Source organism: Channa argus, chromosome 3 (assembly GCF_033026475.1).
Source record: "Channa argus isolate prfri chromosome 3, Channa argus male v1.0, whole genome shotgun sequence".
NCBI lineage: Eukaryota > Metazoa > Chordata > Actinopteri > Anabantiformes > Channidae > Channa > Channa argus.
This window is the reverse complement of record NC_090199.1, coordinates 20,297,688-20,317,550: the sequence shown is the minus strand read 5'-3', so window position 1 is coordinate 20,317,550 and position 19,863 is coordinate 20,297,688. Positions and strand designations below refer to the sequence as shown.

Below are 19,863 nucleotides of genomic sequence, written 5' to 3'. Positions count from 1 at the left end.
CATTAGTAATATTTGGCATTTAAAAAAATGCCTGGCAGGGGAGCAGGCAAGTGTAAAAAGAAGTAATGCCTCAAATACCTGACATTTTAAGTTTTTACAACTTTAATTTCTAAGCTGAGCAATAATGATATGGATCGCTAGGATTTACATTATTATTTAATGTAAATCCTAGCGATGCATATTCAAGGTTTGCTTCAGTCTGGATTTGTTTTTGATGCCTTATCGTGTATTAATTCCCTTAGTGTCCTGTGTGTAAAACATAATCCATGTAGCATTAACACCTGCAATAACAAACATGTTCCTTCCTCTGCAGATGTTGTTTATTAAAAATCTGCTGGAGTCCTACTCAACTGGGCCTTTAAGTGGTGTTTAAAAGACTTTACATCTTTGAGACCTTTGGAGCTGACTGTGAGCCAGTCTGAAGAGTCAGATTACAACAGCAAAGATAATAATATAATATCTTTGTAATATAATCACAAAGAGTCTTTGTCTCATTTTGCTTGTTTATCCTTTATCCATATTCTGTAATCCTTGAGTTTTTCCTCTCCACTGTTGCCTGTGGCTTTCTCCAGGGGGAATTGTTGGATTCTCTCTATACATCTTTATAATCTTGACCGTATTTTGTAAAATGTCCTGAGATGACTTTGTTGTGAATTGGCGTTATATAAATAAAGTTGAATTGAATTGAAAAATTATCAGAATGTCATCGAGACAAAGAAAATGAATGCTTAATTTGTGTTGTATTGAAGGTTTGGTTTGGAAACTCAGACAGTCCCAACCAGATTGTGATCAACAGGGCAGAAAGACGGGCAGAATTAAGTGATGAGACAGTGGAAGCAGCAGAAAGAGCTGTGTTATCAGCAATGACAGGAAAAGCCGTGTGAGTATATGATGGATGTGGTAAAGAGGGCAGAAAATAGGGCTGTGGCAAACTTGTGGAGAAGCAGCCAGAACTGGATAGTTGCCCCTGAAAAGATACCATAAAGGGTTGTCCACATGGAGCCAGGAGCTGTACTAGAGATGCCCAAATCGCACAGAGCAGACAGGAGCATCTGGTGGTTTACACTGTGAAAGGCTGCAGACAGATCAAGGAGGATGAGAGCAGAAGACTGAGCCACAGGCTGATTCTGCAGAATGACCACTTCAGAACCATACTGGTTTATGTCAAGAAAATTGTTCAGAGGTAGAAAATCTTAAATTTAATTAAAGACTTGATTAAAAGCGTATTTAAAAAAAACAAACTGAATTCACTCTGCATACCTAACACTAGCCAAACACCAAAGCAATGTTGTAAACAAAAGAAAAATATCACTGAAAAAATTTCAGCATCATTTTATTTGGAGACTTCATTGATAGAGAACATGTTTGATTTCAGCATCTTAACATTTCTTCTCAGTGTATGTGCAGAACAAAGACAGAGGTCATGGTTCAAGATAAAAACAAGGTTAAGCAGCTGTACAAATATAAACACTGACATTTGTAGTGTTCATCAAGCAATGTTTGGAGTCAGAGTCTTGGTATCACTTGATGATCTTGACAGCTCAGTAAACTGGTACTGGAAAAATGCACTGACTGATGGACAAATAAGCTCTGTGATTTCACTGTTGTGTGTTGAGATGGCGAGCAGAAGTTTTGAAGGAGAGCTTCTATTGTTTTGGCCATTTAAAATGAATGAGATGGCCAAAACATAAGACGCACCTCTTCTTATAATGCACTCCAGTACGACTTCACTAAACACTGCAACCTCAGTAATTAACGCATAGTAAATCACCACAATCAGTATTCTGACAGTTTCAATGTAAAAACAGAGAAGTTCTAACATTGTAGACAACAAGGTTTGAACAATGTAGTAGAATTCATGGCAGAACTGCTGTATTGGGTTGTATTAGACTGTACCTTATAAAGTGGCCAGTGAGTGTATATGTCCATGACCTGAATGTCATAAATCTCTGCAGCATCAAACAAAATGATCCTGACACGGCTGTATATACTTTCTTGTGCTCCTCCCAAATGCAACCACTAGCAATTGATTGACTTTTCTCTTAAATTAAGTGCCTATATAAACCATTTCAAATTGTTGTCCAACCTTAGCACTTGGCTTTCTTTCCGTAGCTGTCCACCACCTCTGGTGTGACGCTCTCATCCTCCTCCACATTATCAATCACCGTCTTACCAACCAGCTCGAAGATTTCTTCAGCCACAACACCCATGGGCTCTGCCACCTTTACTGTCAGCATGTCCAAAGTCAGGACAGTTCCTTTAGGGATCTTCACCTTGGCTACCACTGATTTACCCAACTGGAGGAAAAGGAAGCAGAAATGTGAAAATTAAACAAGGTAAGTCTGCAATAACTGACAATTATCTTACACAGGAATTTACAGGTTTGCTTAAAATTGGTCTCTTACTAAAAAGTAAAAAGAATAAAAATCCTAAAGTCTTCAACTACGTTTTTTTTATTTAACAATTTTCATAAAGAAAAATGATATCTGACCTTATCATGGCATGGTTTTTCACACGGTAACATTTGCTTGAGGCAGCTCCCCAGCGCCCTCTCCACAAGTCGTATGGAGCGAACCAACTCAGTGAGCTCAGAGGGCTCCAGTGATGCTGCATGGTCACTTCCTTTCCACGTTTTATCCAAAGTTACGTGACGTTCAATAATCTTTGCACCCAGAGCTACAGCTGCCACTGAAATACTGATCCCAGATTCGTGGCCAGAATACCCAATGGGGATATCTGGAAATTCCTTCTGATATTCCTGTCATTGAAAAGTGGGTGAGACAAGTGATATTCTTAAAGGAACATTTCAACATTTTAAGAACGATATTTACTTGTTTTTATGTCCTGCATGAGAAGACGGATACCACTGATGTATTGTCAGTCCATTGTCAGTTAGCTTAGCTAAGCAAAACACAAAAAAGGAATTTGCAAAGGTTTTTAGATGCCACTTAGTTACATAGGGCCTAAATTTGGTACAGTTCGTGACAATTAATAAAAAGAAAATGGCTGTAGTAACTTTACCTTAAAGCCAAAAGTAAAAGAAAAAAAGCGCATTCAGGGTTGTGGGATAGATTCAAATTCATAAAATATAACATTGTGTATCAAGATAATGGACCGGGATGTACAGGTTTTAAAATGGAAATATATACTGGTCAGCACTAGCGAGAGAATCTGGTTACAGAGAAAGGCGATGGACTGCCAGAAATTGGAAGTTGTTATTCTCAACAGGAGATGGAACTTATGACAAAGATGATCAGCATTAGGCACAGACACAGAGTGCTTAGAGTGATAAGTCCCAGAAACATTTTAAGCCTAACTTCTGGGGAGAACTTCCAGCCGCCCTCTGTCTTGTCAATAGCCTTCAAGCAGTTCCTTCCCAGTGTTTGGACAAAATACAGGGTTTTACTACTCTTACTACTAAGGACAGGAATATTAGCTCCTTCTAATCTATTCTGTTTACCGTAATCACTCTGAGGTTAACATCTTCAGGCTCCAGAGGGTAGGCACTGGTGCACTGCAGGAAGGCAAAATTCTGGTTGTGCTGCTTCACTATCTTGTAAACTCGACGCATCGTCTCCATGGACTGCATCCCACTGGACACAACCATGGGGCGTCCTGACAGACAAGATGACAACAATGTGATAAACATAAACTTTCCATGAGTGCACAGCAAAATGCTTTGATGCTGCTTTCTTGCTTTTAGAGAGTCCCTGTACTTTATTTAGCATGAACAGCAGAACAGCTTTAGCTAATCTGACTCAAAATACTTGGTCGTGTGAGTATATAGAAAAAAACACTCTGCCATTTTGTAGCAGGAAGTCTTATTTGTAGGTGAAACCGGAAGCTTAAGCAGTGATGGTAAAAACAGACCACATCATCCACATCCACAAGAGCAGCATTAAAGATTATTTCCTTTTCTTGTTTGTCTTAAGTGTATTTTTTTTTTTGAGTCTAAAACAATTTGCATTTCTTTGGAGGAGACAGACACTTTTTAATATATATGGTGATATACGCCAATAAGCCACAACATTTATACTATCAGGTTGTTTTCATATAGTAGATATATGACGTATCATGTAACAACCTGCCAGAAAATACAGTGGTTAAAATCAGATCCACCTTTACCTTTGACACCTATTGTTGAATAATTACTGTACATATTTTGCCATAATTACTATGATCAGAATTGTTTAAAATACAGTTTTGTAATGGATTACTTTTACTTTTTACTTTAAGTAAAATGTACATGTTACTGCTTAGTACTTTTACTTGTCTAAAAGTTGAAGTGGTACTTCTACTACCTCGGGACACAGTGCACATTTTCCTGCATAAGGGGCTGTGTAGCTGTAGACTGCTCAGAATGGCCTTGCTGACCAGTTCTAATGTTGTGATTGATCAGGGTATTCCCTGTGATTGTGATTGATCAGGTGACTGTGGTGACGGAAGGTAGAGCGGCTGTCCATCAATCTCAAAGTTGTTGGTTCAATTCCCGGCTCCTCTGGTAACATGTCGAAGTGTCCTTGAGCAAGACACTGAACCCCAACTTAGTTGCTCCCAGTGAGGGCCAGCTGCATAGCAGCTCCCCCATCGGTGTATGAGTGTGTGTGTGATTGTGAGTGTGAATGGGTGAATAAGAAGCAGTGTAAAGCGCTTTGAGAGCCAATAGGTAGAAAAGCGCTATATAAGTGCAGAAAATTTACCATTTACTTTAGCCTCATTTCTAAACCATTTTTCTACTCATGACAGTTCAGTCCCACCTTTCTTAGCCGTCTTCTCCAGATAAGGAAAGTTGTTCGTGTCTCCAGAGCCCACTTTGAAGAAAGGCACATTAAGCTCATGGAGGAACTCCACTGCCATCTTAAGAAAGAAAATGTTGAGGTGAAGCTTTTCAGCTGATTTTAATATGAAAAAACTTTCATCACAAGCAATTTCTTACTTCATCCATTCCAGAGGCAGTGAAGAATATCCCCACTTCCTCAGCGTATTTCTGCAGATCCTTGTACTGTTCATGGCTGAACTCCAGATGGCGCTTGTGTTCACCATAGGTTTTTCCCCAGGAGTGTTTAGAGGTATAAGGGCGTTCGAGAGCTCGCTTGTTAAATTTGTACTCTAATTCACTCTTCTGGAATTTGGCACAATCAGCCCCACAGTCCTGTAAAGGTGAATATAAGAAAGAAATATTTTAAAAAGTTGATTTAAAGTGGAAATTCATTGGATTTTATTTTGTTACTACTTACAGGAGGAGACATTGTTCAATTGCTAATCTTGTTTTATTTTTGAACATTCAATAACGAGTCTAAGAAAGAGTTTTTTGTTTTTGTGCCCAGATAAGGTGTGACCTTATGACCTTATGTGTGAATAAAGCAAGTGTGCTTCTGTCATACTTACAGAAAGTTACCAATGATTAAAGCTTACTTACTGACCTACATACTGTGTGTGCTTATATCTGTGGGGTAGTTTTAAATTAAAAGTACGGTATAATCATATATTTTTACCAATTACAATAATCTTTAGCAAAAGAATAGTGGAGTGAAGTTTGCCTTTAAAATGCTTTTAAAAGTTGAAACAGCAGAAAAATATTCAAGTCAAGTAAAACCTCTTAAAAATTGTACTTAAGTACAATAATTAGGATAGACTGGGGACTGTTGTAACACTTTTGCATTTCTTTCAGTTATTCAGAGACAGTCAAAATTTGAATACATTAAACTCACATCTCTCAACTACCCATACACACTGCTTTACCATTGATACATGTGATAATACATTTACAATATATACTTGAATAGAAAAAGTAAAAATCCATATGTTGCAACTGACCCCATAACAGGGGACAGTTGCAACATTGATTAAAATATGATAAAAATCAGTCTTTCACATAATTTTGAGTGAGTCTTGAGAAAGCTAATTTGGCTGTATAAAAATAAATCAGATTAGAAAGGTGAAAACATTTTAAAGTAACAACCATGAACAATCATAAACAAGTAACAATAAACAACTAAAATATTTTTTAATCAAACGATACATGTGAATCAACGACAACTGACCAATAAGTTCTGTGAAAGCTTACTAAACTGTGTGTGGATATGCTATACAAGTTAAGGATTATTAATGTGTGTCTGTCTGTTTTGTCTGCGTACGATATAGCTTATGTGTGTATGTGTGTGTGTCAGAGACGGGATAAAGGAGACTCCACATGAGACTCGCAGATATGGCAAATGTAAATAGTTCCTCCATTAGTGGATGCCAGGTGAGCTCATGCCTTGCACTGCTAACACTGTATCCAAACATCTTTTGGTTTGGAGAAACTCTCCAGACAAACAATACAAAAGTCTTCTTTCTCCAAGTCAGTGTAATTGTCTGATGTTTGTCCTTTTGATTTTTCTCTTCCTGAGACTTTGCTCCTGCTTTTGGGTGAGGCCACAGATGTGAAATCTGATAATGGCTCAGATGGAGCTATTGAAGCCACAGTGTAGATGGCACTGATGGAGCAGTGGCTTAGACTGACTTTAAAAAGCTAATTACTAAATACCAAAGGGAAAATGTCTTGCTATTGTAAGGAGTTCTTCAACAATCCATAAAACATAAATTTGTTACAATGACAGCCATGATAAAAACTGCCAACTAGCTTGAAACAGTAGGTTTGACACATGCTAGCATTACCTATTAGAAGGTAAGAAAACGCAGATTAAAATGCTATGACTTTATAATCCCTCATGCAAACAGTTTAGACAGTATGACAATGAAAGCGAGGTCTCTTGAAGGTGGACGGCTTAACTGAGCATGTGCTCAGACTGGATCTCATTCCTGGAGTAGAACCCTATGTGCAACCGTCCCCAGTCTCCCCTACGTAAATATACATTTATTTACATACAAATATTGACATATTATTCCAATAAGTTACTAATTAAAGGTCCATGTACGAGGCATAATTTTAGATTTGTTGTTTTACTGACACGTCATATGGACCAATAAAGTAGGACATTATAATCTTAATTGTTGAATCAATCTTTAGTGGTAATAATTACAGCTAATGATTGGGTTTTATTTAACTGTATGACTCTGAAGGTGTAACGTTGACGTTAGCGAATATGAAATTAAATTGGCCAATTTTTAAATGAAGTTCAGAAAAAAGTCATAAGGTCGTGTGTGTAAAAATATTTCAATGAAGTAGATACTATAACTCATATCTTTCATTTTACAGAGTAATACGTTGTCTTTTCTTGCAAATTTACCTTTGCCATTTTGATCATTTTCTTGGCAATCTCAACGTCTCCCTGGTGATTCTGTCCGATTTCAGCAATGATGAAGCACGGATGGTTACCTCCGATCACTCTCCCGGGACATAGCTCAAACTTTAGAGGCATTTTGTTCACAGAAAAAGAAACGATCAAAACAATTAGTAAACCTTAGACTAATTATTTAACAGACAACTATGAAGGAACGCCAACCGGAACACTTAATGTCCTGCACATCCAGGATGTCAGAGGACTTCCGCTTGGTAGCAACGTAAAAGATGTCCTTTCAAAATAAAACCAGAGTTGATGAAGACAAAAAAATGTTGCTACTTTTTTATCTCCTGAAATGTCACAGGTTTCCAGTTAATTGGATTAAAATGGAAAATGTATAAAGGCCAAAAAATAAATAAATAAGTAAATAACTAAATAAATCATTTCTAGAAAAAGCATTTCCAAAAAGAAAACGCACTGGGAATTCTTCAACACTATAAGGATTTTCCAATTTCCAGTTTTTGCTGAAATAACCTGAAATGTTCAGACAAACCTTAAAGCCAGTTAGCCTTAAAAACTTCAAATTATGTGATGTCATCATTTTTAAGTAGTAAGTAAGTATAAGTAATTATAAAAATTGTAAAAAGCGTAAACGATATTTAAAAGCCGTATGCAAGTTGTATGAGCCAATAGGAATTTTGTCTTTGTTTTGTTTATTTGTGATTGCTGATTTTTTTAGTTTTTTTTTTTTTTTTTTGGTTTAAGTACATTGGAGCTCCAAAGTACAGCTATTAGAGCTAAGGGACGGACATGGATTACAAGGTAGTGTGAAGCACAACAAAGTAATAGTGAAAATAAAAGCAGAAAATCTAAACTACTATGAGCATTTCAAAACATCATGTTAAAGTTGAAATCTCAGTAGGTCAAGGTATGCGGAACCATTTACATCTGTGGAGAATGTTGAAGAGATTCTAACAATTGTCCAATCAGCGAACCTGGACCTATTAATGGACTAAAACCACAAACTAATTTTACCATTTAAATGCTAAAAAAAAATTAAAAAGTATCAAAAGGCTTTTAAGTGTGTTTCCTGTGTGTGTGTGTGTGTGTGTGTATCCATTGCAGGTAGCCCTAAATTTGATCACATGACCTGATTCAGCTGTGATTGTTACCATGGCAACGATAGCTTTCAATCTGCTGAGTCACTCATATTTGCTGAAGATGGGTTTTAAAATGCTTAGACTGCTCAGCCTCGCAAAATGTATAGAATGTGAAAATGTATTAGTCTTATTAACAAAATTAAAAACTGTGAGCGGCAGTTTGAGCACCGTGTTTGGCTTCACCAAACATTACTTTATTTGAAGACACTCAATAAAATGAAGACAGAGAGGAGATTTTAAAACAGCCCCTGGTTGTGATTTGAGGAGAATTTCTGGAGAATTTATAATGGAGTCCAATGGGAGTTTCAGACTGCACTCTCTCCGATTCAGGAGAAATACTGAAAGAAAGAAAGTCCTGTCATTATAGGAGTTATATTTCCTGAAAGAACACAAAAACAACTACGTTTTAATGTATAATTTGTTGAAGAAAGATAAATGTTGGGTGAAGAAAATAAGAAAAAGAAAACAAGTTGGTAAACTTGAAGCTAAAAGTTATAGTGTGTATGATGTAACCCACACTAGCTGGGCCAACATTCTGCAATACACACTAATGCAAAAGTTGGAAATTCACCAAAAACTACCTCAAACTTAATTGATTCAAAAACTGTAAAGGATATTAAAAATGGAATACAAGTTTGAATGGTCCCTCTAGGCTGAAGCAGTCCAACTGGTTAAAGCTGAAAGAGGACAAAGCTGAAGACGAGCTGAAAAGTCTCTCCATTCATTTGAATGAGAACAAATTGCTGATAAAAACTGAATATTTTAACACGTATAAAAGATATTAAAAAGCTGAATGGAAGCACAAGTTCTTAATGAGCTGAATGTTTTAAAGTTTGAATGGTGTTTCTAGCTGAAAGTAGGCTAAAGTAGTTAAGTGCCAAATAATAATAATAATAATAATGAAGATTAGAATATCATAGAAGCATAAATCTGCACTCAGAGAAATGAATCATGATCTTCAATTCAGCACTCTGAGAGCACATTTTACAAAATAAAAGAGATGCACACTATGTGAAGTGACTACAGCAGCCACAGCAGCTGATGTTTAGGATAATTATCAGAACCGGCTTATAATCTACACTTAGTTCAGGTATTAATGAGAGGATAATGCATTATATTGACAACCCTTCTCTCCTAAATCTGCAGCAACTGCTTTTCTCACTTCCCAGACATTTACAGACAGTTTTTAAATGAAAAGGTGATGCTACACAATGGTAAACATCACCCTGTTCCAACCTTTTTGAGATATGTTGCTGACATCAAATTCATTAATAATTAAATATTTTCCATGGAATGGAAAATTTTCTCAGTTTCAACATCTGATATGTTCTTTATGTTCTATTGGGAATCAAATATGCCATGATGAGATACACAAATCATTGCATTGTTTTTATTTTTGTTTTACACATACAAAATTTTCTTTGAATATGTTGTACATTATTTTTCAGAAGCTAATGTAGAACTATGGTTCTGTAAAACAAAACTGTCTTGTCAACTGTAATCTTATATTATAGTTTTGGGTTAAAGTATTGATAAAGTCCTTTTTTTTCAAAAAATACAAAACGTGTGGTCTTTGCTCAGCTGCAGTAGAAAGTATAATCAGCCTCCATAAAATAAGATCAAGGATCATAGAACAGCTAAATAGATTAAACTCTTACCACTACAATCTACACAATACTGTCCACCTAAAAGTACATCAATACTTGTGTCCCCACATACTTGCTGAGTGAGTGGAAACAGCTAAGACTGTTTCAATGTGGTTGTGTTTTATCTTCATTCTCCTAAATTTAATCTCTGGGGCCAACTGACTTGCCAAAACTGTTCTTGGCAAGATCAAAATTTAAGAATTCACTTTCAGCTGACTCTGTGCAAGCCAATACCCGAACCACAGAAAGGTTTCAAATACAGTTTAAAAACCACACATACACACACAAGAGCTTTTATTCACTTTTTACTGTTATTGAAATCAAATGGACAATGAGTACACATGGTCAAGCAACAGCTGGGTAATACCTAGTTCTCTTTAAAACAACACCTGTTTTATTTTAGCGACAAACGTTTTATATGCCGTATATATATTTCCTTGTGTATCTGTACATAGGAACACTCAAGAGTACACACACACGCACACAGTTATGGTTTTAACGTACAAACGGGCCATGTCTATTGTAATGACTAGACTTTATTCAGTCCCTGACAGGAGAGGGGAAGAGGCCTTTTAAAAGGAAATGCATAGATTGAAAAATTTAACACAATATGCCACAAGCAGGCTCTACATACAGTTCGAAGTACACACAGTAAATCTGAATTTTTTTCTTAAAGTTTGGTCCTTAGAAAAAGAAAATGTTGATACTTTTTTGTGGATGGGAAAACATGGTTTGATGGAGGGTAAAAAGATGAAAAGAAAAATTAACATCAACCCTTGCAGATCAAGATCAACAGGTTAAGAGTACAACATCTTGGGAATGATATTGTTTTGGTGCCATGTGAAGCAAGGTGTAGTGTAGCTTGTAGGCCTTAACAACTATTAGCCCTTCCCTTTTAGTGTCACAACTCACCATCTTCAAACAAGTGTAGCACAAGACCACAGACCACGAAAGATACAGTAGATCGTAGTACAATAAACAGCAAGGAAGAATTACAGGGTTCTGAATGGTCTGTGTAAGAGGTGCACACATGAAATTCACCTCTTCATCCTTATTAGGAGATAGATGGGGATGGGACAACTAGTGATCTATTTTTAATGGGAAAAACAAAAATCAGATCTGTGCATGGCAAACAGCTGTGAACAGAGGGGGTGGGGGTGGGGGGGTGGGCCCTCATTTTTAGAGTAGGGATGGTGGGACATTGGTGGTTCTGTTGGTTGGTGTGTGGTGAAAGAGGATGATTTGGAGTGTCAACCTGAGCAGCCTTGGTTGACTAGCGAACAAGCGGGGACTGCTTCAGGGAGATGAGGACTGAACGCATGCGGGACACGTCTTTGGCCTGCTTGCTGGACTTGGGGTTGAAGTCGCAGAGCCGAGCCACCCGCTCCCACTCGGTCCCAGGGTTGTTCTCATCCAGATCTGAGATCATAGCCTCCTCAGCCGCCCTACATGCAACGAAGAAGAGATGGAAATTATTTAGAAAAAGGCAATAGCGAGTGGGGGAAGAGGCAAGTTATGCATACAGCTCTGAGAATCTCCTCTGCTGATCACCAACATACAAAATTATAGTGGAAAACTGTCCTGGGCTTAACAGTGTTGCCTCTGGCAACTGTGGCTTTAAATTTTAGTTCTAAGTTCAGTCTGACATCAAGATTTGAGAAATCACTCAAAATTGTTAAAGACGTCTCTTTTTAATTTTCTATGCTTCCCATAACTTTGTTGGTTCAGCAGAGTATCCCTTGGTGCTGGTCATTCAAATAAACACTGAAACACACGTTTGTGTTTGGGTTTACAAAGATACACATGGTATAACTGTTTCCTTTCCTGTGGCATGATCCAAACTCTGCTTACACATTACATTCACCTGTATTTCTACTATCTACAATATTAAGGGGAGATAGACTAATGAGAATCCAAAGAGAAAGTAAGTGTAAGGCCTGATGAGTTTTTTGGTTGGTTAAAAATTCAGTTCTTTATTCAGAACTGGAGAGTGGGGTTTGTCCACACACCAATGCACTTAGACTTGCACTGTTGTTGCTTATTTACTGTTCACTTTTTCTCAAGAACCAAGTATAGAGATGAGATCACCTGTATACTTGCCCTTTATCAAAAAGGAACAAATATGGCAAGTTTATTTATTTTTTTTAATGTTTTTTTTTTTTAACCAAGCCCAAAACAACTGGAAGCATTACTGGGCCATAGCCATGCACTTTGCTGCAGCTGAAAAGCAAGCTATTTGAAGCTGTGGCACAGAATGCATTTACTTAGATTTCATGTATCATAACTGTTGAATAGATCAATTAAAATCTTCAAATCCAGATGAAGGCTGAGGCGTTTTAAACGATTAAAAGAAAAAAAAGAAAAATCACATTCAATTTACCACATTCTTTAAAAGAAAACAACTGTGATTTAAAAAAAAAAAAAATGGATCAGAGCCACCATCACAATACATTTGAAATGGAAGCCACCGATTATGGCTAAACAAATTTAAGACCCCTTCACACCGGACCCACAAACATAAATCCACTGCAATTTTTTTATATCTATGTACAAGTACAAGGACAGGTCCCCACCCCACCTACTGTACAGGTACAAAGGCAGTTACTAACAACTACAACAAAATACACAAAGCAAAATGAAGGATGAAAACCTAATGAACATTCACTGTAACAACCACCTACAAATGCACAATTGACTAAAAGGAACACAACATCACAGAAGGGACATACTAAACCTCTTTCTAGGCAGTGGATTTTACAGTTGGGCTAGTAAACTGTCATGTACGAAACATGACACACACTTACTCTCTCTCACACACACACACACACACAAACACACACACACACACACTACATCTACACCCTGTCAAAAATATTAAGGTTTTGGAGGTTCTGGGGTTTTTTATTTTTACTTAACTGGTCTAGGCGGTAGCAAGGATGGTTAATGTGTGTGCTTTAAGGTGCATAGGAAAAGAAAACAGGGAGAAACAGTTTCACAAGTCAGAAATTTGAAGAGAGAGAAGGGGAGGGGGACAAAATGAAACACAACAAAAATGATCTAAATGCAGATGTTGAAAGCCAGCATGCAGAAGCAAGTTTTTTCGATTTCTATTTTTGTTCTTGAAATAACAAGAATTTATTGTGCAGCCTTTGATTGTTCTCTTAAGCCATATTCCTTTCAGATGCACCACAGAACATTAAGGTCTGGGGTCTTATAAAGTGCCAGATTCTTTTCAAATAATTAGGTAAAAATGAGAACTGTATGTTTTAAGAAATCAAAATCATCAAAACGTATCAGCGCTTTGCCAATTGTGCCAACTCTCTGTAACAATGTTTATAAGCATTGTTCAGTGACTATGGAAAGACAATTATTGACTTTCTACCTCAAAAAAAAATAATTAAATAAATAAACCTCACTGCTGGATAGTAAATTGTAATCATTTGTATGTTTTTACTGAAAGCTTATAAATGAGGACCGAGTCCCCATTACAGACTGACACCAAACATAACGACTTTCACCTATACAGTAATAATACTGACGTTAAAAACTGAAGCTGATGAATGAGAACAAACAGAATATGTAGATCACGATGCAGGTTTAGACATTTCCAAGTAACTGAATAGCAAACCAAAGGCTGCACAGCTCAAGCTATTGGATAGCTAGCTGAGCAAATTGGCATGCCATCCTGTGGGACAGCAGTAGCTCAAGTACAGAGCAGCTCACTCTAGGCATGCATGCACAGTTCCAGTTCTGTTTGAAGCAGTTGTATCCAGGATATGACAAGTGGCGCCAGCAATAAAACCATGCTGTAAATTTAAATAAGAATGCACTAATAAAAAGAGGAGAACAGAGACAGCCGAGACAGAGTGTTGAGGATTATTGTTTAAAAAGTCAAGACATTTGCCAGATGTGTTTCATGCTACCTGGGAATGAAAGGGAAATTAATTTAGGAACCGTGTATTTAAGAACATTTTGACAGGTAGTAAAATCTTCAAGACATCACCTGGAGTTTGTGAATCTCACAACTCCAGTTCAAATTAAATTATACATGGTAAAGTATATAAAATTAAAATACCTATACTTTGATAGTGGATTACTAAAACTGCATTTATTAGCTAATAGAAATGTTATAAAGATAAATGATAAGAAATACTGATGAATGATGGCCCCACCTGAATAAAGCACAGATGGTGCTTAGTTTAATGTCTATAGTTTGGCACCATCTTATTCTGCACATAATCTTGGTTCTTACATAGGTAAGTAGCCAAGAAAAGGAGATGTTTGATTTGTGGAAGAGAGCTCACCAAGTAGGTCAAATAAATTTTATATATATATATATATATATATATATATATATATATATATATATATATATATATATATATATATATATATATATATATATATATATATATATATATATATATATATATATATATATATATATATATATATATATATATATATATGTGCATGCACACACCATGTCTATTTATTAGCACACAATTGCTTCAAACATATCTATAAGCATCATACTACTGTATAATAACTTGCAGAAATTACTTTTGGGAAACTTTTATATAAAGTAGAAACAACACACTTTCTGTGAGAGTTCATATTATTAATATAAGCAATTGTTGGAAAATTAATCAAATCTATTTGCAAAACATTTCACTGAAATCAGCTGAAAGGTAGTAAAATTGTTGTGAATAATGGATAAGAAATCAACAGAGAGTTATGAATTAAAGTGATGTCCTCTATTGTGATTAAGGAGCTCTGCAGTGAACGCACAGCGGCATGCAGTCATTCACATAACTGAAATATACTGATACTGGCATTAAGTTACAAATAACATGCAAACATATGGGATGGCAGTTATTGCTGCAATTAAAAAAACAGCTAGAAGCTAGATTAGAAGAGTAACAATTATAAAAGTTAAATATGAAAAACAAATGCACTAACAACTAGTGAGATGAATATTATGTCAATGGTTGGATGCTTGGAGTTAGCAAAAAAAAAAAAAAAATGGAGGAAAAACAAAAAAACAAAAGAGCGATGTTAGTTGGAGCAACATACACATAACCAATGAGCTCAGAGAAGGGTTGCTTGTAGAAGTCTTCATCCAGCACCCTGGACAAACATCCGCCCAAACGACAGAGCAGCAAGAGGAGAGAAGAGAGACAGTGGTAAAAAATAGAAGAGGATGAAAACATAAGTATTATAGATTACCACACAATTATATTGTCAGGCATATCATCAGGCTCAGGTTTTGTGGGGGGGATTTCTAAAAGCAGTGTCGAAGCTTTCAAGGCTCAGAGAAACTAAGCTTATTTGATCCTCCTCTTGTAATCATTATTGTCTGGCAATCTGCAAAACATACTCAGCTGTTCACATTTAAAAATACAGAATGTCTTAAATTCTTTGCACGTTCTGAAGAAGTTGGTCAATTAACTGAAACCTCACTGCATGTTGCAACTACAGTCCAATAAAAGCTTCTTTCATTTGAGTGCTCATGCAAAACATGCAATTCCACAATACTGATTAATTGGGAAGGACAGAAATCTGTCTAGATACTTGTAAGTATGAAATAAGTGATTACTTAATTAAAATGGCAAGGAACAGCAAGATTAAAAATGAAAGTAACTGTTAGTTGCTGCCTTAACTCTTAGCTAATGTATGTACCTGTATTTACCGGACAAAGACCAAGTCCATTTCAAAAGATTATACACCTGCTACCCTTATCAACCAAGCACAGGATAGGCAACGGAGTACAAAGCCAGGACTGCTGGTGCTCTATTATTGATGGGGCAGTAGGGCTACATTGCAAACAGAATCCCGGTCAAATCAACAATGAAAAATGAGGAGTTACCTGGGTGCAGTTGGAGTACACAAATATGTCAGCCATGCGGCATTTTATACATCCTTAAATAGTGCTTCTGTACAACAACTGTAAATAAAATAACACCTTCAATAATTTTTTCATAACAATTTTTGTAGAATAAATCTTAGAATGTGAGTATTTTAACAAGAGATTGTATATGTGTAAAAGCATTCGTAAAACTTCTTTAGATTTTATTTATAAGTTTCTATTTTTTATTCTCTGAAGAGTTTCTTTAGCTATTCTTAGATTCTCCTCGAGCCACTGTGTCACATAGAAAATAACAGGAAGCCAAACCCGCAGTCAAGTGGATTGTCCCCCACACTTGGTTGGGGGTCATTTAGTAGGCTACATGTTCGTTATGCAACAAGACATAGACCAGCGCATCAACCTGGGCTCCATCTGACAGTCCGCATTTCACACCGTGCCTCTGTCCATATTGTGGGGGTTACTTTTGCTAAAACTTTTCGTATATGCAGAGACAAATACTTTAACAGACTGCTGAAGTTTGAATTGTCCTGGGCCTGCTGTGGATCGAGGTTTTGAGTAAACACAGCAAGAGTGGGAGTTTCAAAGCATGAGAAGCTTTGATATTGCTGTGAATTTTATGTTCTGTGTGCACTCTAGAGAAAAATGCTTTTCCTGCATTTCTTTGCAATATTCAGGTGCTGTACATTTCTTTTTCAGTTATTTCAGTCCTTCCTAATCTCCACTGATCCTTCTATCCTGTTTCGACCTCTCTATGAAACCAGTACCTGTTATTGGTTTTGGTTTTCTCCAGCTGCTCATTCTGCCGAGAGTGCCATTCCTCCAGCTCAATCTTGGCCTTCTCCTTCCACTCAGTCTCCTGCATGCGAGAGTTGGCATCTGAGGAGGGAGATAAGACATCAGTGATGGATACAGATCAGAAAACACAGGAGGACATTGTGAATAAAGAAAGAATGTATGATTACCATTTCTGGTTAGGCAGTGAATGTTAACATGAGATTCTTAAAATATTGTTTTACACAAAGGCCCACATACAATGAAAGAAGATGCAATACATGTGAAACGCCTGTATTTTGCATAGCCCTCACTGACATTAACATTTACATGTCACATCTGAGAGAGTAACAGTATCTGTCCTGTTGTCCTGTGAAACTGCTCTGCTCTTACCTAGCACCTCCAGCCTCTCGCCTTGTTCCTCCCTCCACTTGCGTAAGCTTTCAGGTTCAGCCTGCAGCCGGTCTGCATTGGAAATTGCTGCATAAGCATCTGATGGACCGTTGGTTTCCTGAGAGAACCAAGGAAGGTAAAACACATTTTCTGAATGAGATTTACAGAGATATGTTCAAGAAACAGTCCCCTGTCATTATTTGTATATGCTTGTTAGGAGTAGCTGTGCGCTGTTTGAGAAAATTGATTAAAACCAAATTTGGCACAATCTGAGTTTTTCAGCTCAGCTTCCCTCAATGCCAGAAAGAAGTCCTGACAGTGCAAAAGAGAGCAATTTTGCAATGAAAACAAAAGAAAAGGAAGCTGGAGAGAACCGGCCAAAGCTGCATAGTCCAGCCTCTGAGGTTAGTACTGTAAACCTGCTGCTAGAAGAAGTAATTAACACCACAAAAACCCATCTCTTCAATGATGATTCCGGTTTGTTAAAACTCTAGCTTTACTCTACATTTATGACATTTGGGAAAATTTTCAGAGAAAAACTTAACAGTAGGTTTTTTCTGCACAATTAAGAGTTCTTTATTGGCACTTTATATAGGGTTTACACTCACATTGCTCTGCATGAACTAGCTTTAACTGATGTCTTTAACTGACGTCTAGCCTGTCCAACTACTCTAGTTGTTCAGAATAAGAGTTTTGACTCTTTTTGTTTTTAATTTACTGCAGCTTTAGTAAACAAATTATGCTTAAATACAGTCTTGCCATTTACCAATACTGTCCACAGAGACAAAAGGACACAGATCAAGAGACTGACAAACTCTACACTTTGGCAAAAATGTGTTTATGCTCACAAAGTCCTCCTTATTAAAACAACAATTACAGAAGATCCAACCTGAGCTCATAACATATTTTACAATTTAGGCCCAACATTATAAGATAAAAACAATGTAAATAAACTTTTACCCCGTGAAGGTCTCCATTGATAGCAGCATCTACAAAGTCACAAGAAAAAGAGCTGTTAGACAAAACCACAATCTGGATGAAATAAGCCTTGGAAGAAAAAAAAATCTCTTCTGAATAGACTGAATCTCTTCAGTATTTCAGAACATGTCATATACGACCATTTCACAATATAATAGGTCAGCATTTTTGACTAACTACAATTACTAAACCTCCGTGAAGATACAACTTCGCGGAATCGGGCAGTCATGGCCAAAGGTCATTAGGCTCATTTCCTCTTGTGGCAAATGCGGCTGCAGCTACGAGCAGCGCTGCAAGCAACTAACGTCAGTCCAGCTTGCTGAGAATCGGGGAATGACACGGTCAACAGCTGATGTTATCAGACAGCTTCATTCATTTCAAAAAAGCTAACAAAAGGCCTGGGTAGTCAAATAACAACCACAAGTTAATCATTCAGAATTATTCTGGAGTTCGTCTTCATATGTTTATTTATTTAAGACATCGTAAACACAGGTTATTTGAAACGCTAGCAAAGCCCACTTGGCTAATTTGCTAGCACGTTTAGCTAACATTAGCAAGTAGATCCAAACTGGGACCGAGTGATGTTAACGTTTAATGAAAACTGTTATTTTGTAAAAAGCACGTTTAAAACACGATTAACCAGACAGACTGCGCCAACGCTGGACAGAGGCAGTTAGGTAATGTTAAACGGTCTCCGCTTAACCACAACAGTCACCCACCATTGGAGTCTCCCAGCGACGAGGGGACCTCTCCGCTGTCCAGGATACTGAAGCCTTCGTCGTTTTCAATCCCCGCGATTTCGCTCTCCTGTTGGGCCAAGAAGGCAGCAGCAGGGTCCTCCTCCGAGCCAATTCCGTTTCCAGCGGCGGGCGCATTCAGCATGTCAAAATCATCCATACTGTGTGTTCTTAAGGAAGGATACGTATAAAAATAGGAGAGCAGGTGTAACTGTGGATCCGAAACGATTAGCTCGATAGGAGGAAGGACGTTTAAAAAAATCGAAGCGGAAACAGATGGATAACCAATCACAAACCAGGATCGGTGAGTGACAGTACTGCGTACCAAACATATGACAGCTCCCCCAAACTTGGACCAATAAAGCATTTGAACCTTCCTGCAATACATGTCCCATGACCTGCTACGTGCCAGAGTCACAGTCGTGACAAAATCCGCAGTCTTAGTGGGAGTAATTTACGGCGTCTTATGTGTAATCATTGGCAGTTTTTCTTTTTCTTTACGTAGAAATTATTTTTCCGGATTCTAAACTAAAAACAAAAATATATGTACATTATAGATTTTGTTTCAATTGTAAATCCTATTACAGAAATGATGTACAGTCAGCTATTGGATTGTGGTTTTATTTAAATAAAGTACCCTAATTTATATACTAAATTCTTCAGTTTTAGTAAAGGCAGCAACAAAATGTAAGCGTCATAGATTGTTCTCCCGCTTTGCTGCAGTTTACTATATGCCTTATGTCAAACTCTATTTATTTGTCTTTGCCAACCTGGCAACAGGTGTTGTGTACAGCCCTAAGCACAATGTCCTGATGGTCAATTATTAACAGCTCTGACCGTCTCAAGAGTTGAAAAGCACTCACCTGGCTACGGTTATGTACAAAAGCAATAGTCGGTTTAAAACATCAGAAGATGATCAGTGTAATTCAGCAAACATTTGAATGGTTGGAATCAGTATTTTAAAAGCTAGATTATCGCAGTGCAGAAACTATTTCTCTTCTGATGTGTACTATAAGGCTCATAATCCTTACTGATACAGGTGAGTATATTTTTTAATGCAGAACATCTCGGATGTCCTAACTT

General features: G+C 37.1%; 2 protein-coding genes across 4 annotated transcripts; both read right to left on the bottom strand.

Moving 5' to 3' along the window:
• Window positions 1-1,316: 1,316 nt before the first annotated feature.
• nansa (N-acetylneuraminic acid synthase a) lies at window positions 1,317-7,490 on the bottom strand. The gene is made up of 6 exons (XM_067497706.1): window positions 7,233-7,490; window positions 4,937-5,152; window positions 4,758-4,857; window positions 3,461-3,615; window positions 2,492-2,758; window positions 1,317-2,297 (listed from the first exon to the last, which is right to left on the bottom strand). The coding sequence occupies exons 1-6, from the start codon at window positions 7,362-7,364 to the stop codon at window positions 2,088-2,090; spliced, it is 1,080 nt and encodes a 359-aa protein (XP_067353807.1). The 5' UTR covers window positions 7,365-7,490; the 3' UTR covers window positions 1,317-2,087.
• Window positions 7,491-10,321: 2,831 nt separating this feature from the next.
• Window positions 10,322-19,039, bottom strand: clta (clathrin, light chain A). 3 transcript variants are annotated; one of them, XM_067497703.1, is made up of 7 exons: window positions 18,763-19,039; window positions 18,026-18,054; window positions 17,066-17,183; window positions 16,666-16,777; window positions 15,109-15,162; window positions 12,949-12,984; window positions 10,322-11,477 (listed from the first exon to the last, which is right to left on the bottom strand). In XM_067497703.1, the coding sequence occupies exons 1-7, from the start codon at window positions 18,938-18,940 to the stop codon at window positions 11,306-11,308; spliced, it is 699 nt and encodes a 232-aa protein (XP_067353804.1). In that variant the 5' UTR covers window positions 18,941-19,039; the 3' UTR covers window positions 10,322-11,305. The 3 variants fall into 3 exon arrangements, with proteins under 3 accessions (XP_067353804.1, XP_067353805.1, XP_067353806.1); XM_067497704.1 differs by lacking the exon at window positions 12,949-12,984; XM_067497705.1 differs by lacking the exons at window positions 12,949-12,984; window positions 15,109-15,162 and having other exon boundaries at window positions 18,763-19,038.
• Window positions 19,040-19,863: the final 824 nt, after the last annotated feature.

Bases quoted from the DNA above. Each gene is read 5' to 3' on its own strand.
- nansa (XM_067497706.1), bottom strand. From the start codon at position 7,364: ATGCCTCTAAAGTTTGAGCTATGTCCCGGGAGAGTGATCGGAGGTAAC. The intron at 4,858-4,936 runs GTAAGAAATTGC...TTCTTTCTTAAG, and splicing joins CTGCCTCTGGAATGGATGAA to ATGGCAGTGGAGTTCCTCCA. The intron at 2,298-2,491 runs GTCAGATATCAT...CTTTTCCTCCAG, and splicing joins AAAAACCATGCCATGATAAG to TTGGGTAAATCAGTGGTAGC.
- clta (XM_067497703.1), bottom strand. From the start codon at position 18,940: ATGGATGATTTTGACATGCTGAATGCGCCCGCCGCTGGAAACGGAATT. The intron at 18,055-18,762 runs GTGGGTGACTGT...GTGACTTTGTAG, and splicing joins GTCGCTGGGAGACTCCAATG to ATGCTGCTATCAATGGAGAC. The intron at 15,163-16,665 runs GTACTGGTTTCA...ATGTTTGTCCAG, and splicing joins AAAACCAAAACCAATAACAG to GGTGCTGGATGAAGACTTCT.